Genomic DNA, 16,143 nt, shown 5'->3' on the forward strand with positions numbered 1-16,143 from the left:
TGATGTTAGCAACCACTTTGAGTCTCCATTGGGAAATGATGATTATGATGATGACAACAACAACAACAACAACAACAACGATAATAGCAGCCACTTTGAGTCTCCATTGGAAGATGGTGATAATAATAATAATAATAATAATAATAATAATAATAATAATAATACAATAGCCAGTTTTAATCTCTTTTGGGAGGTGATGATATGATGATAATAATAGTAATAGAAATGACGATGATGATGATAGCAGCAGCCACTTTGAGTCTCCTTTTGGGAGATGATGATGATGATGATGATAGCAACCACCTTGAGTCTCCATTGGGAGATGGTGATTATAATAATAATATAATAGTAATAATAATAATAATAATAATACAATAGCCAGTTTGAATCTCTTTTGGGAGGTGATGATATGATGATAATAATAGTAATAGAAATGATGATGATGATGATGATGATGATAGCAGCAGCCAGTTTGAGTCTCCTTTGGGAGGTGATGATGTTGATGACTAGCCTTGTTGCCCCATTGTGTTTCCGAATCACCCTTCTCCTTGTTTCTCAGCGCAGCCTCCCTGTTCCTCCAGCCCTCAAGGGACAGAATCGGCAGCGTCTACAGGAAATCCATCTATCGGCAGTATTCAGACGCCACTTACACATCCGAGGTGCCCAAGCCGCCCTGGCTGGGCTTCCTTGGACCCATCATCCGGGCCGAAGTCGGGGACACCATCTCCGTCCATCTGAAAAACTTTGCCAAACGACCGTTCTCCATCCACCCGCACGGCGTCTTCTACAAGAAGGACTCGGAAGGTAGCTGCACTATTATTATTATTATTATTATTATTATTATTATTATTATTATATTCTTCACTTCAAACGAGGCATATTGGGAACTATCCACATTGCCTAAGCTAATGATTTGCACACCCCTAGTTTTTACCTAAGCTCACCAGCAACATCTGCATTCCCAGGGTCCCTGTACCCAGATGTGTCTTCATGGGACCTCAAGGCGGACGATGCTGTGCCACCGGGAGGGAGCTACACCTACATCTGGACCGTCCCCGAGGACCACGGGCCCACCGCCCACGACCCATCCTGCCTGACCTGGATCTACCACTCCCACGTCAATGCCCCCCGAGACATTGCCTCCGGGCTAATCGGGCCGCTTCTCATCTGCAGGGAAGGTAAGTCCCTTTGGGATGCAGGCGGGATAGAAATAAAATCTAATACTGTGATAGATAGATAGATAGATAGATAGAGATATAGATAGATAGATAGATAGATAGATAGATAGGGAGTTTGTATGAGGGTTGAATGAAAAGTAATGCCTCCACCTTTGTAACTCCTCAACAGATGACAGTACTGGTATGCGGCAGCTACTGGCTTGTTCAGTAGACTCTCCTCTACAGTTCCATATTGGCAGGAAGCCTTAGCATTGAACGGTTGTGTTGTTAAAGTGCAACGTATGGAACTCTGCGCAGATGGTCGGTCAATGCGACTTAAGCAGCGTGCAGTCATTGAATTCTTGACAGCAGAAAGTGTCACCTCAACATCTTTAAACTTACTCGCCCAACAATGCACAGTACTCACATCAACACAATCACCACGAACAGCTTGCATTCTCTGATGAATCTCCTTTGGGGTGACACCTTCTGCTGTCAAGAATTCAATGACTGCACGCTGCTTAAGTCGCATTGACCGACTGTCTGCACAGGGTTCCATACTTCGCACTTTAACAACTCAACTGTTTCAATGCTAAGGCTTCCCACCGAAATGGAACTGTAGAGGAGAGTCTACTCAACAAGCTAGTACCTACCACATACCAGTAATGCCATCTGTTGAGGAGTTAGGAAGGTGGAGGCATTACTTTTCATTCAACCCTCGTATGTTTGTGGGCAATTAATTTCCAAGACAGCTCCAACTTCCAGAGAGCACTGTGACTCCAATTGATGATGGATTTGGACCAAACTTGGCACATGTGGAGAGTAAAAAGCAGAATATATTAAATAAATATATTAAATAAACATAACAACAACAACAATTAATGGCCAACTGAAAATACTGGAGGAGTCTGAAAGGAATTGCCTTAGAATCTGGGACTTATAGTTCACCCCCATCTGAACCCAACCAATGATGGATCTGGACAAACTTGGCCTGCATACCCAACATGCCCACTTTTGTATCCTGGTGGGGTTTGACCTTAGAGGTTGGGAGCTGTAGTTCACCTACACCCAGAGAGCAGTATAAACCCAAATAATTATAGATCTGGACCAAACTTGCAACTCGCACCCATCAGGGCCAACTTTAAATACTGGTGAGATTTGGAGGGAAATGACCTTGATTTTTGGGAGTTGTAGTTCACCAACATCCAGCTAGCACTATGAACCCAAAGAATGATGGATTTGGACCAAACTTGCCATTCATATCCAACATGGCCAATTTTAAATATTTTTGGGTTTTGCGGGGAACTGACCTTGAATTTAGGGAGTTCTAGTTCACTTCCATCCAAAGAGTGCTGTGAGCCCAAACGACAATGGATCTGGACCAAACTTGGCATATAGATAGAACAGTGACAGGTGGTGATGGGACTTGCAGCTTACTCATATTTCTTCTGCATTTTCTAATGGGTCTATTCTTAAAATCCAGAAGCTAACAATGAATATTTTTAATGTTTACTGTTATAAAAGACCTAACCGGGTACATAAGCTAGTCAATAATGAAACAAGGTGGAAATGTGTCCAGAACAGGAACCTTGGGTTCAGTGATATTGGGCATGTTTTCATCTTTCTAAGTGGTATCCTGATTTATTGATTTTTTTTTCTTTTGCCTCCATGGTAAATGCATTTATTTCCAAAGCATATAATAGCCATCTACAAAGCAAGTATCCTTCGTCTGTAAATCCCAACATCTCCAATACAAAACTGTTCCCATGGTAGCCTGAAGTAGGGATGCTTTTGACCTCTTAACATTTCAATGTACACAAACTAGCACCAAATTATTAAATATATTATTTATAACACAGCCGGATATGTGTATACGCTGCCTATGGATTTCCTATTCAGGCGTGAGACCCATTTCCTTGGTGTTTCATGCAAATATTCCAAAATCTGGGAGTGGGAAATCCCAAACACTTCTGGTCCCAAGCATTTTTGGATAAGGGGTACTCAGCCTGTACAATATGTTATGGTTACATCTTAGAAATCCCAGGATTTGTAGTTTGTTGAGTTGCTAGAAGTGCCTAAAGGCATCTTCTTAAACTGCAAATCCCAGGATTTCAATGCTTCTTAAAGTGGGAGTTTAGTCATAGAATCATAGAATCACAGAATCAAAGAGTTGGAAGAGACCTCCTGGGCCATCCAGTCCAACCCCATTCTGCCAAGAAGCAGGAATATTGCATTCAAATCACCCCTGACAGATGGCCATCCAGCCTCTGTTTAAAAGCTTCCAAAGAAGGAGCCTCCATAGTCCTGTAACTATGTCATGTGGAAGGCACTTAGATGAAGGTTGGGTCTTCCACAAGACTACCTTGGGGGACAGAGGAGGCCTACATGTGATTGGGAATCCAGTATAAACCCATTGATGATGGGGCCTTTCTATGTGCTCCCCTCTTCTCCTTTTGCCCAGGGACCCTGAAGAGCCGCTCCCAAAGGCGCCACGATGCCGACCTCGACTTCTTCCTGATGTTCAGTGTGGTCGACGAGAATGAAAGCTGGCATTTGCATGAGAACATTGCCTCCTTCTGTGGAGAACCAGACTCAGTGGACGAGGAGGACGAGGCCTTCAAAGAGAGCAACAGGATGCATGGTGAGTGTCCACAGCCCTTCCTTTGAGGATTGGGCCAAGATCTAACAACAACAACAGGTTAAACTGTTTGGTATATTGGATGGAGAATGACAGTGTCATCTGTGCGCACTAGTGAAATAGTGAAAGGACCAAGGCAGAGACATCTCCAGCTCATCCCCTGTTTGGGGATCAGCCAGTACGTCAATGACTTAAATCTAGAAAGAGTTTTCTAAGATCTACAGAGACACTCGCTGAAACACCTCAGCAAGCGAGAGTCCAAAAGTGGCAGGCTCAAACCCAGAACCTCAACCAATGGCTGATACCAAAGGAGAGAGACTCCTCCTGGGCACACAGAAGACGGGGCGACTTGGAAGGCGCTGAACAGACTGCGCTCTGGCACCACGAGATGCAGAGCCAACCTTCAGAAATGGGGCCACAAAGTGGAATCCTTGACATGCGAGTGTGGAGCAAACCACTGACCACCTGCTGCAATGCACCCTGAGCCCTGCCACATGCACAATGGAGGACCTTCTTGCAGCAACACCAGAAGCACTCCAAGTAGCCAGATACTGGTCAAAGGACACTTAATCAACTACCAAACCCACAAATTTTGTATTCTGTATTTTGTATTTTTGTATTTTGTCTGTTTGTTTGCTTTGTTCTGTTAGAAATGTAATATAATTGACTGGTTGCTGATGACTCAATAAATAAAATAAATCTGTGCGCACTCAGAAGAAGATCTCCAAGCCACTCTCAACACCTTCGCAGAAGCATACAAGAAGCTCAGCCTATCATTGAACACTGAGAAAACCAAAGTGCTCTTCCAGCAGTCACCAGCCAACCCCTTTCCAATGCCAGAGATACAGCTTCATGGTGTAACATTAGAAAATGTTGACCGTTTCCGCTACCTTGGCAGCCACCTCTCCACCAAAGTCAACATTGACACCGAAATACAACACCGCCTGAGCTCTGCGAGTGCAGCATTTTTCTGAACAAAGCAGAGAGTTTTTTGAGGACTGGGACATGCATAGGGAAAACAAGGTGCTTGTTTATAAAGGTATTGCCCTCCAAACCCTGCTATATGCCTGTGAGACGTGGACTGTCTACAGACGTCACATGCAACTCTTGGAAGGATTCCATCAGCGCTGACTCCAGAAAATCCTGCAAATCTCTTGGGAAGACAAGCAGACAAATGTCAGAGTGCTGGAAGAAGAAGTAAAGACCACCAGCATTGAAGCGATGCTCCTCCGCCATAGAATCATAGAATCATTGAATTGCAGAGTTGGAAGAGACCTCCTGGGCTGTCATCCAGTCCAACCCCTTTCTGCCAAGAAGCAGGAATGTTGCATTCAAATCACCCCTGACAGATGGCCATCCAACCTCTGTTTAAAAGCTTCCAAAGAAGGAGCCTCCACCACACGCCGGGGCAGAGAGTTCCACTGCTGAACGGCTCTCACAGTCAGGAAGTTCTTCCTCATGTTCAGATGGAATCTCCTTTCTTGTAGTTGGAAGCCATTGTTCTGCGTCCTAGTCTCCAGGGAAGCAGAAAACAAGCTTGCTCCCTCCTCCTCCTTGTGGCTTCCTCTCACATATTTATACATGGCCCTCATCATGTCTCCTCTCAGCCTTCTTTCTTCAGGCTAAACATGCCCAGCTCCTTAAGCTGCTCCTCATAGGGCTTGTTCTCCAGACCTTTGATCATTTCAGTCGCCCTCCTCTGGACACATTCCAGCTTGTCAATATCTCTCTTGAATTGTGTTACCCAGAATTGGACACAATATTCCAGGTAAAGTGGTCTAACCAAAGTAGAATAGAGCATGGGGAGCATGACTTCCCTAGATCTACACACTAGGCTCCTATTGATGCCAGCCAAAATCCCATTGACTTTTTTTGCCGCCACATCACATTGTTGGCTCATGTTTAACTTGTTGTCCATGAGGACTCCAAGATCTTTTTCACACGTACTGCTCTCGAGCCAGGCGTCCCTCATTTTGTATCTTTGCATTTCATTTTTCCGCTGGCTACGTTGTCTAGATGCTTGATCACCGTCTCCCAAAGCAGTTGCTCTACTCCGAACTCAAGAACGGAAAATGGAACGTTGGTGGACAGGAAAAGAGATTGAAAGATGAGCTCAAAGCCAACCTTAAAAACTCTGGCATAGACACTGAGAACTGGGAAGCCCTGGCCCTTGAGTGCTCCAGCTGGAGGTCAGCTGTGACCAGCAGTACTGCAGAATTTGAAGAGGCACGAATGGAAGGCGGAAGAGAGGGACATGCCAAGAGGAAGACACATGAAGCCAACCCTGACTGGGACCGCCTTCCACCTGGAAACTGATGTCCTCAGTGCAGGAGAAGATGTGGATCAAGAATAGGGCTCTACAGCCACCTACGGACCCACCGCCAAGACATCAAACCTGGAAGACAATCATCATTGAGCTACAAGGGATCGCCTAAGTAAGTACGTAAGTAAGGGGAAGGGGAAGCCTGAGAGGGAGATAGTCTAAACAACAGAGGAGAGAATTCAAAGGATGGGACTTGATGACCTGCAGGCAGGAAAGATAAGCCAGCCATGAGTCCTTGAGAGATGAACAAAGGCTTACCGAACTGAAATGTTTTGAAGCGCATGCTCAGATTGCTTGAAGGAAGGAGTGGGTAAAAGGAGGACTGCACGGAGAAACCATTGGAGTCCACAAGCGTGTGGACAGTTTCAGTAGAGGGAAGGAGACCATGAAAATAATCAAAATCTGGCTGCCAGTATTAAAAAACTCTAAAATTACAACAGCAAAACAGCAGAGGGGAAACAATCAGGCACATCTAATCACCTCTCAGCAAAAGATTCCCCCAGGCACTGCCAGGCCATCAAATGCTAATCAAGGTGGTCAGTTGAAACATTCACACCTAGCTCCATCAGACAAGAGTTCTTTGCCCCACCCTGGACAGATATATAAACCCATTTTCCTAGTTCCAACAGACCTCACTACCTCTGAGGATGCTTGCTATAGATGCAGGCGAAACGTCAGGAGAGAATGCCTCTAGAGCAGTGTTTCTCAACCTGGGGGTCGGGACCCCTGTGGGGGTCGCGAGGGGGTGTCAGAGGGGTCGCCAAAGACCATCAGAAAACATAGTATTTTCTGTTGGTCATGGGGGTTCTGTGTGGAAAGTTTGGTCCAATGCTATCATTGGTGGGGTTCAGAATGCTATTTCATTGTGGGTGAACTATAAATCCCAACAACTGTAACTCCCAAATGGCAAAGTCTATTTTCTCCAAACTCTACCAGTGTTTACATTTGGGCATATTGAGTATTTGTGCCAAGTTTGATCCAGATCCATCATTGCTTGAGTCCACAGTGTTCTCTGGATGTAGGTGAACTACAACTCCAAAAACTCAAGGTCAGTGTCCACCAAAACTTCCCAGTATTTTCTCTTGGTCATGGGAATTCTGTGTGCCATGTTTGATTCAATTCCATCATTGATGGAGTTCAGAATGCTCTTTCATTTAAGGTGAACTATAAATCCCAGCATAAACAAATGACAAAATCAATCACCCCCAACCCCACCAGTATTCAAATTTTGGGCATATCGGGTATTTGTGCCAAATTTGGTCCAGTGACTGAAAATACATCCTGCATATCAGATATTTACATTACGATTCACAACAGTAGCAAAATTACAGTTATGAAGCAGCAACAAAAATAACGTTATGGTTGGGGGTCAACACAACATGAGGAACTGTATTAAGGGGTCGCGGCATTAGGGAGGTTGAGAAACACTGCTCTAGAGCATGGCCAAATAGCCCGAAAAAACCTACAACAACTCAGTGATTCCGGCCATGAAAGCCTTCGATAATACAGTTTCCCAGCTGTTGGGATTTCTGGGAGTTGAAGGCAAAAACATCTGGGGAGAGACCCACTGCTTGAGAACCACTGCATTAATGGTTTGATCCTTGTTTCTGCATCTAATAAGGGTTTGCTCCTTGTCTCCGCAGCCATCAACGGTTTCGTCTTCGGGAGCCTCCCGGAGCTGTCCATGTGTGCCGGAGACCACGTCTCGTGGCACCTCTTTGGGATGGGCAGCGAGAGGGACGTCCACACCGCCTTCTTCCACGGACAGACTCTGCTGCTTCGAGGCCACAGGACCGACGTGGTCAGCCTCTTCCCGGCCACCTTTGTAGCGGCAGAAATGACCCCCCGCAACACGGGGAAGTGGCTGCTGAGCTGCGAGGTCCAAGACCACTTGCAAGGTGAGGCCCAACGCTTGCTTTGATTGTGTTTGAGAAGCAAACAATAAAAACACAATGCTATTTACAAACTGCAACAGATAAACTTTAGAAGGGAATGAAACGTATCTGGACAAAAGAAGAAGCAGAAGAGGGAGGAGGAAAAGATACAGAAAGGAGAACGCGTGGCTCGAGAGCAGTACATATGAAAAAGATCTTGAAGTCCTTGTGGACAGCAAGTTAAACATGAGCCAGGAATGTGATGCAGCAGCTAAAAAAGCCAATGGGATTTTGACCTGCGTTAAGAGGAGCCTAGTGTCTAGATCAGCGTTTCTCAACCTGGGGGTCGGGACCCCTGGGGGGGTCGCGAGGGGGTGTCAGAGGGGTCACCAAAGACCATCAGAAAAGACAGTATGTTCTGTAGGTCATGGAGATTCTGTGTGGAAAGTTTGACTCATTCCTATTATTGGTGGAGTTCAAAATGCTCTTTGATTGTAGGTGAACTATAAATCCCAGCAACTACAACTGCCAAATGTCAATGTCTATTTCCCCCAAACTCCACCAGTGGGTATATTGTGTATTCATGCCAAGTTTGGCCCAGATCCATCATTGCTTGAGTCTACAGTGCTCTCTGGATGTAGGAGAGCTACAACTCCAAAACTCAAGGTCAATGCCCACCAAACCCTTCCATAATATTTTCTGTTGGTCGTGGGAGTACTGTGTGCCAAGTTTGGTTCAATTCCATCATTGGTGAAGTTCAGAATGCTGTCTGATTGTAGGTTAACTATAAATCCCAGCAACTACAACTCCCAAATGATGAAATAAACCCTCCCCCAACCCTACCACTATTCAAATTTGAGCATATCGGTTATTTGTGCCAAATTTGGTCCAGTGCTTGGGTCAGATATTTACACGACGATTCATAACAGTAGCAAAATGACAGTTATGAAGTAGCAACGAAAATAATTTTATGGTTGGGGGTCACCACAACATGAAGACCTGTACTAAGGGGTCGTGGCATTAGGAAGGTTGAGAACCACTGGTCTAGATCTAGGGAAGTCATGCTCCCCATGCTCTATTCTGACTTGGTCAGACCACATCTGGAATCACATTGTGTCCAAATCTGGGCACCACAATTGAAATGAGATGTTGACAAGCTGGAATGTGTCCAGAGGAGGATGACCAAAATTATCAACAGTCTGGAGTACAAGACCTATGAGGAGCGACTTAAAGAGCTGAGCATGTTTAGCCTGAAGAAGAGAAGGCTGAGGAGAGACATGATGTATAAATATGTGAGGGGGACTCATAGGGAGGAGGGAGCAAGCTTCCTTTCTGTTGCCTTAGAGACTAGGACGCAAAGGAACAATGGCTTCAAACTACAAGAAAGGAGATTTCATCTGAACATTAGGAAGAACTTCCTGACTGTGAGAGCTGTTCAGCAGTGGAACTCTCTGCCCCAGAGTGTGGAGGAGTCTCCTTCTTTGGAGGCTTCTAAACAGAGGCTGGATGGCCATCTGTCAGGGGTGCTTTGAATGTGATTGTCCTGCTTCTTGGCAGAATGGGGTTGGACTGGATGACCCACCAGGTCTCTTCCAACTCTGGGACTCTATGATTCTATGAAAAAGGGGAGCAAAACAGGGACAGAAGATTCATTGCAAACTTCATTTATGAATCAGGATTCTCTGATGTTTGGAAAGTATGTTGCTCTTTGTAGGATTCCTTACAGGAGAGATGAATGGAGAGAAAGTCAGTATTTAAGAGGCAAATGTGGGCAGAATAATAATTGCATATTATTATTATTTATTTATTTATTTATTTACTTTACTTTACTTATATTCCGCTGTTCTCAGCCCGAAGGCGACTCACAGCGGTTAACAAACAGTAAAAACAGCAGTAATTAGATGCAACATACAACAATTAACTTAACACATTATCCCCTAATAACAATAAGCAATTACAATACACAATTATTACAATAACCATGTCCAATCGTCTCATCATCCAAGCGTAGTCCAGGTTCGTTGTCCATTGTTCCATTCCTATGTTCAATTACCAAATATTGCCCTAGATTACTCGAACGCCTGCTCAAACAGCCAGGTCTTCACTTTCCCGCGGAATACCATTAGAGATGGTGCCAGCCTAATATCTGTAGGAAAGGCGTTCCACAGCCGAGGAGCCACCACCGAGAAGGCCCTATCTCTCGTCCCCGCCAACCGTGCTTGAGAAGCCGGCGGGATCGAGAGCAGGGCCTCCCCGGAAGATCTCAGAGTCGTCGTGGGTTCATAGGCTGAGATGCGGTCAGAAAGGTATCTTGGTCCGGAATCGTTTAGGACTTTATAGGCCAACACCAACACCTTGAATTGAGCCCGGTAGCAGATCGGCAGCCAATGGAGCTGGCGCAACAGGGGGGTCGTATGCTCCCTGCGCTCCGCTCCTGTTAGAATCATGGCTGCCGCATGCACGTTGGACTAATTGAAGCTTCCGGGCCGTCTTCAAGGGCAGCCCCACGTAGAGAGCGTTGCAGTAGTCTAGACGGGATGTAACCAGAGCGTGGACTACCGTGGCCAAGTCAGACTTCCCTTATTATTATTATGCTGCATTCATTCCAAAGTGCAAACGCACCCCAGGTTTTCTCTTCTCTCTTTGGTTTTGCTGCCAAACTCACAAACCAAACTCCTTATTTTGATTGCAGTCTCTTCTGTTTTCTTTTGCAGCCGGGATGGAAGCCCTCTACGAAGTCAGGAACTGCTCCTATCAAAAGGCAGAGCCGCCATTGAAAGGAAAACTTCGGAAATATTACATTGCAGCCAAGGAGGTCCAGTGGAACTATGCACCTTCGGGATTGGACCAAAGCACCGGGAAAAGCCTCCAGGAGCCAAACAGGTAAAAGGACTCCAATCCTCGCAAATTGTTTCCAAAGTAATTATTTTCTGGAGGGAAAGGGCAAAGAATATGAGCAAGTTTCCTCTTGCTATGAGAAGCTGTTTTTGAAGAACCTGGGCTCAGCGCATTACAGAACCTAGTTCTGAACTCCTATGTTGTCTTTGTTCTATGCAAAACTTACACAGGGTTGGGTTGTTGTAGGTTTTTCCGGGCTACATGGCCATGTTCTGGAGGCAATTTTTCTCCTGACGTTTCGCCTGCATCTATGGCAAGCATCCTCAGAGGTAATGAGGTCTGTTGGAAGTAGGAAAAATGGGTTTATATATCTGTGGAATGACCAGGGTGGGACAAAGGACTTTTGTTTGCTGGGGCTACCTGTGAATGTTTCAGCTGATCACCTTGATTAGCATTCAATGGCTTGGAAGTGCCTGGGGGGAATCTTTTGTTGAGAGTGATTTCATGTGCCTGTTTGTTTCCCCTCTGTTGTTTTGCAGCTGTAATTTTTGAGTTTTTTAATACTGGTAGCCAGATTTTGTTCATTTCATGGTCTCTTCCTTTCTGTTGAAATTGTCCACATGCTTGTGGATTTCAATGGCTCCTCTGTGTAGTCTGGCATGGTGGTTGTGAGAGTGGTCCAGCACTTCTGAGTTCTCAAATAATATGCTGTGTCCAGGTCCCAAAAGTCCTTTGTCTCACCCTGGTCATTCCACAGATATATAAACCCATTTTTCCCAGTTCCAACAGACCTCACTATCTCTGAGGATGCTTGCCAGAGATGCAGGCAAAACGTCAGGAGAAAAATTGCCTCCAGAACATGGCCATGTAGCCCGGAAAAACCTACAACAACCCATGGATTCCGGCCATGAAAGCCTTCGACAATACATTCTACACAGGGTTGTGTTGCACTGGGAACAAACATTTCGTTTGCAGGAAGCAACAGGTTTGCATCTTGCAAAACAACTGGTTGAATTTTTCATAGAATTGTTCCTGAACGTATTGTTCTCGTCATCTCAGGATTCTTGGTTTGCACTTGAGAGAGAGAAGGATAAAGGTCTTGCGAAAGTACAGCTCCCATAATCCCATAGCATTGAGCTACAAGGTGGCATCAAACAGCATACTTGAGATACTTGAATCCGAGGCTTGAGCGATGCTCATGCATTGTTGAAGGCTTTCATGGCCGGGATCACTGGGTTGTTGTAGGTTTTTCCGGGCTATATGGCCATGTTCTGGAGGCAATTTTTCTCCTGACGTTTCGCCTGCATCTATTGCAAGCATCCTCAGAGGGAGTGAGGTCTGTTGGATTTTTCTCCTGACGTTTCGCCTGCATCTATTGCAAGCATCCTCAGAGGGAGTGAGGTCTGTTGGATTTTTCTCCTGACGTTTCGCCTGCATCTATTGCAAGCATCCTCAGAGGGAGTGAGGTCTGTTGGATTTTTCTCCTGACGTTTCGCCTGCATCTATTGCAAGCATCCTCAGAGGGAGTGAGGTCTGTTGGATTTTTCTCCTGATGTTTCGCCTGCATCTATTGCAAGCATCCTCAGAGGGAGTGAGGTCTGTTGGATTTTTCTCCTGACGTTTCGCCTGCATCTATTGCAAGCATCCTCAGAGGGAGTGAGGTCTGTTGGATTTTTCTCCTGACGTTTCGCCTGCATCTATTGCAAGCATCCTCAGAGGGAGTGAGGTCTGTTGGATTTTTCTCCTGACGTTTCGCCTGCATCTATTGCAAGCATCCTCAGAGGGAGTGAGGTCTGTTGGATTTTTCTCCTGATGTTTCGCCTGCATCTATTGCAAGCATCCTCAGAGGGAGTGAGGTCTGTTGGATTTTTCTCCTGACGTTTCGCCTGCATCTATTGCAAGCATCCTCAGAGGGAGTGAGGTCTGTTGGATTTTTCTCCTGATGTTTCGCCTGCATCTATTGCAAGCATCCTCAGAGGGAGTGAGGTCTGTTGGACCTCACTCCCTCTGAGGATGCTTGCCATAGATGCAGGCGAAACGTCAGGAGAAAAATTGCCTCCAGAACATGGCCATATAGCCCGGAAAAACCTACAACAACCCGATGCTCATGTGTTGCACGTTTCTCATTGGCCACAAGGTGGTGGAAATGCTGCAGAAACACCCAGATTTCTCAATTCCGACAACTCTTTTTGCTGAGCGCACAATGCTTTGCCCTGCGATAATGCATCTAGTCAAGGACACCCAATGAAAGCCATGGAGTCAGGAGTGGCAGCAAGGCAAAGCAAGCCTTACAAAGGAGGCTTGGTGGGCATGTTTGCCTTGGAGACGAGGAGGAGACGGAGAGGTGATAAGAGATATATTTATCCAAAGGGATGTCATTAGCAAGAGAGTAGTACACAAAGCAGTGGATTCAGGTGGCAATGAAAGAGCGTCTGCTTGAATATGAGGAAGAACATCTTGAGGGTTCAACCCCTGTGCCGACAGGACTGAAGACCGACAGGTCGCAGGTTCGAATCCGGTGAGAGGCAGATGAGCTCCCTCTATCAGCTCCAGCTCCTCCTGCGGGGGCATGAGAGAAGCCTCCCACAAGGATGATAAAAACATCAATTCATCCGGGCATCCCCAGAGCAACATCCTTGCAGACAGCCAATTCTCTCACACCAAAAGCGACTTGCAGTTTCTCAAGTCGCTCCTGACATGACAAAAAACAAAAAAAATCTTGAAGATAAAAGATGTTCAGCAGTGGAATAGAGGATGATAGGCTCTCCTCCTTTGGAGGTCTTGGAACAAAGGTTGGATGGGCATCTTTTGGGGGTCCTTTAGTTGTGGAGCCCCCGTGATGCAGCAGGCTAAACTGCTGAGCTGCTGAACTTGCTTACCAAAAGGTTGCAGGTTCGAATCCGGGGAGCAGGGTGAGCTCCTGCTGTTAGCCCCAGCTTCTGCCAACCTAGCAGTGTGAAAACATGCAAATGTGAATAATAATAATAATAATAATAATAATAATAATGATTTATTTACATTTATTTATATCCCGCCCATATCAGCCCGCAGGCGACTCAGGGCGGTCTACATATCGGCACAATTCGATGTCATCAATACATACATTCAAAAGCAAAAACAATTAAAGTGCACTTAAACATAAAGACAGTGCATATAACAGTTGAAAAAGAGCTATAAAACATCAAAACATTCGGGCGTCTCCTGGGCAACGTCCAATAATAATAATAATAATAATTATTATTATTATTATTATTGTTGTGTCAGGAGCGACTTGAGAAACTGCAAGTCACTTCTGGTATGAGAGAATTGGCCATCTGAAAGGGTGTTGCCCAGGGGATGCCCAGATGTTTTGATGTTTTATCATCCTTGTGAGAGGCTTCTCTCATGTCCCCGCATGAGGAGCTGGAGCTGATGGAGGGAGCTCATCCACGCTCTCCCTGGATTCGAACATGTGACCTGTGGGTCTTCAGTCCTGCCGGCACAGGGGTTTAACCCATTGAGCCACCGGGGGCTCCGTAATAATAATAATAATAATAATAATAATAATAATAACAACAACAACAACAACACAGTCCTAGACACTTGGGAAGTGTCTGACGTGTGATCCAATACAACAGCCAATAGAGTGTCTGCTGTGGACTCATCTTGTTGTGTTTCAAATAATAATAATAATAATAATAATAATAGTAATAATAGTAATAGTAATCTTTATTTATACCCCATCACCATCTCCCCAAAGGGACTCAGGGCAGCTAACATGAGGCCAAGCCCAAGGATTACCATGCAGCAAAGTAAAATACAACAGCAAATAATAGCAACAAAGTAAAATGCAAACAATAACAAATACATAATAAACAAATGCAAAATAAAATAGTGGAAGGATACAAAACACAGTGTGAGGGCCAAATGCACAGGATAAAATCAGTAAAACCCTGGGTGAGATAGGTAAATTGAGTAATGAGTATCTGAGGGAAGAACTCAGAAGGGCAAACAATGTGGTTGACTGGGCTGTTAATAGGTTTTTCGGGTTCCTCAGAGGTTGTGAGGACCTCACAACTTCTGAGGATGCTTGCCATAGATGCAGGTGAAACATCAGGAGAGAATGCTTCTAGAACATGGCCATATAGCCCGAAAAAAAAACCCTACAACAACCCAGTGATTCCAGCCATGAAAGCCTTTGACAATATAGTTGACCTTCACTAAGGGATGAGAGAAAGTGCATCAAGAGGAGAGATCTGTAGTTTGGGAATATGTGTTCATTCATCATGTGTTCATAGTTCAATAGATCGGGGGGGAAGGTAATAGTGCTCCATGCAGTCATGCTGGCCACAACACCTTGGAGGTGTCTGCGGACAATGCCAGCTCTTTCGTTTAGAAATGGAGATTTACCACCAGAGTTGGACACGACTGAACTTCATGTCAGGGGGAAAACTTTACCTTAGTTGTGGATTCCTGTATGAAACAGACTGGACTAGATGGCCTTTAAGGTGCCACATCCAGGTCTACGAATCTCCTGAAATAGAAATAGGCAGAAATAGACTGCAACTCCTCATTTGGAGACCTTGGAGCCCCCGGTGGCACAGTGGGTTAAACCCCTGTGCTGGCAGGACTGAAGACCGACAGGTCACAGGTTCAAATCCGGGGAGAGGTGGATGAGCTCCCTCTATCAGCTCCAGCTCCTCATGCAAAGGGGACATGAGAGAAGCCTCCCACAAAGATGATAAAAGCATCAATTCATCCAGGTGTCCCCTGGGCAACGTCCTTGCAGACGGCCAATTCTCTCACACCAGAAGCGACTTGCAGTTTCTCAAGTCGCTCCTGACACGACCAAAAAAATTTGGAGACCTTGAAACCAAAAGTGGATGGGTGTCTTTTGGGAATGCTTTAGTTGTGGATTCCTATAAGGCAGAATACGGTTAGATGAGATAGCCGTTGCAGTATTTTCCAGATCTGTGATTTGCCTGAAACAGAAAGAGGCAAAAATCAACCACTTTGGAACGTGGTACACTCTCCTCGTTTGGAGGCCTCGAAATAGAGGTCAGGTGGACATCCGGATGGATAAGAGTTGCATCTACACTGGAGGATGAATGCAGTTTGGCCCCACGTATTGCTATGACATCCCCTAAGCTGTCATTTTGCAAGGCCTTGAGCTTTCTCTGCCAAAGAAATTACACTAATTACAACTCTCATAGCTTTGAGTTTGCGGCGCTTAAAGCAATACCAAACTGCATTCATTCTTCAGTGTAGACATACCCAGTAGGCTTGGGCGGTTTCGTTCATTAATTTCGTAATTCGTTATTAATTCGTATTTAA

The 16,143-nt window shown here is 45.3% G+C and overlaps 1 protein-coding gene across 1 annotated transcript in view; it reads left to right on the forward strand.

The window, feature by feature from the left end:
* Positions 1 to 16,143, forward strand: part of HEPH (hephaestin) — a 49,902-nt gene that overhangs the window by 6,144 nt on the left and 27,615 nt on the right. The window contains exons 3-7 of the mRNA XM_060756006.2: positions 560 to 804; positions 966 to 1,178; positions 3,619 to 3,798; positions 7,762 to 8,016; positions 10,707 to 10,875. Of these exons, the coding sequence (XP_060611989.2) occupies positions 560 to 804; positions 966 to 1,178; positions 3,619 to 3,798; positions 7,762 to 8,016; positions 10,707 to 10,875 (1,062 nt within the window). The remainder of the gene's footprint in view (positions 1 to 559; positions 805 to 965; positions 1,179 to 3,618; positions 3,799 to 7,761; positions 8,017 to 10,706; positions 10,876 to 16,143) is intronic.

The sequence above is a fragment of the Anolis sagrei genome, chromosome 10 (assembly GCF_037176765.1).
Source record: "Anolis sagrei isolate rAnoSag1 chromosome 10, rAnoSag1.mat, whole genome shotgun sequence".
NCBI classification, from domain to species: Eukaryota; Metazoa; Chordata; class Lepidosauria; order Squamata; family Dactyloidae; genus Anolis; species Anolis sagrei.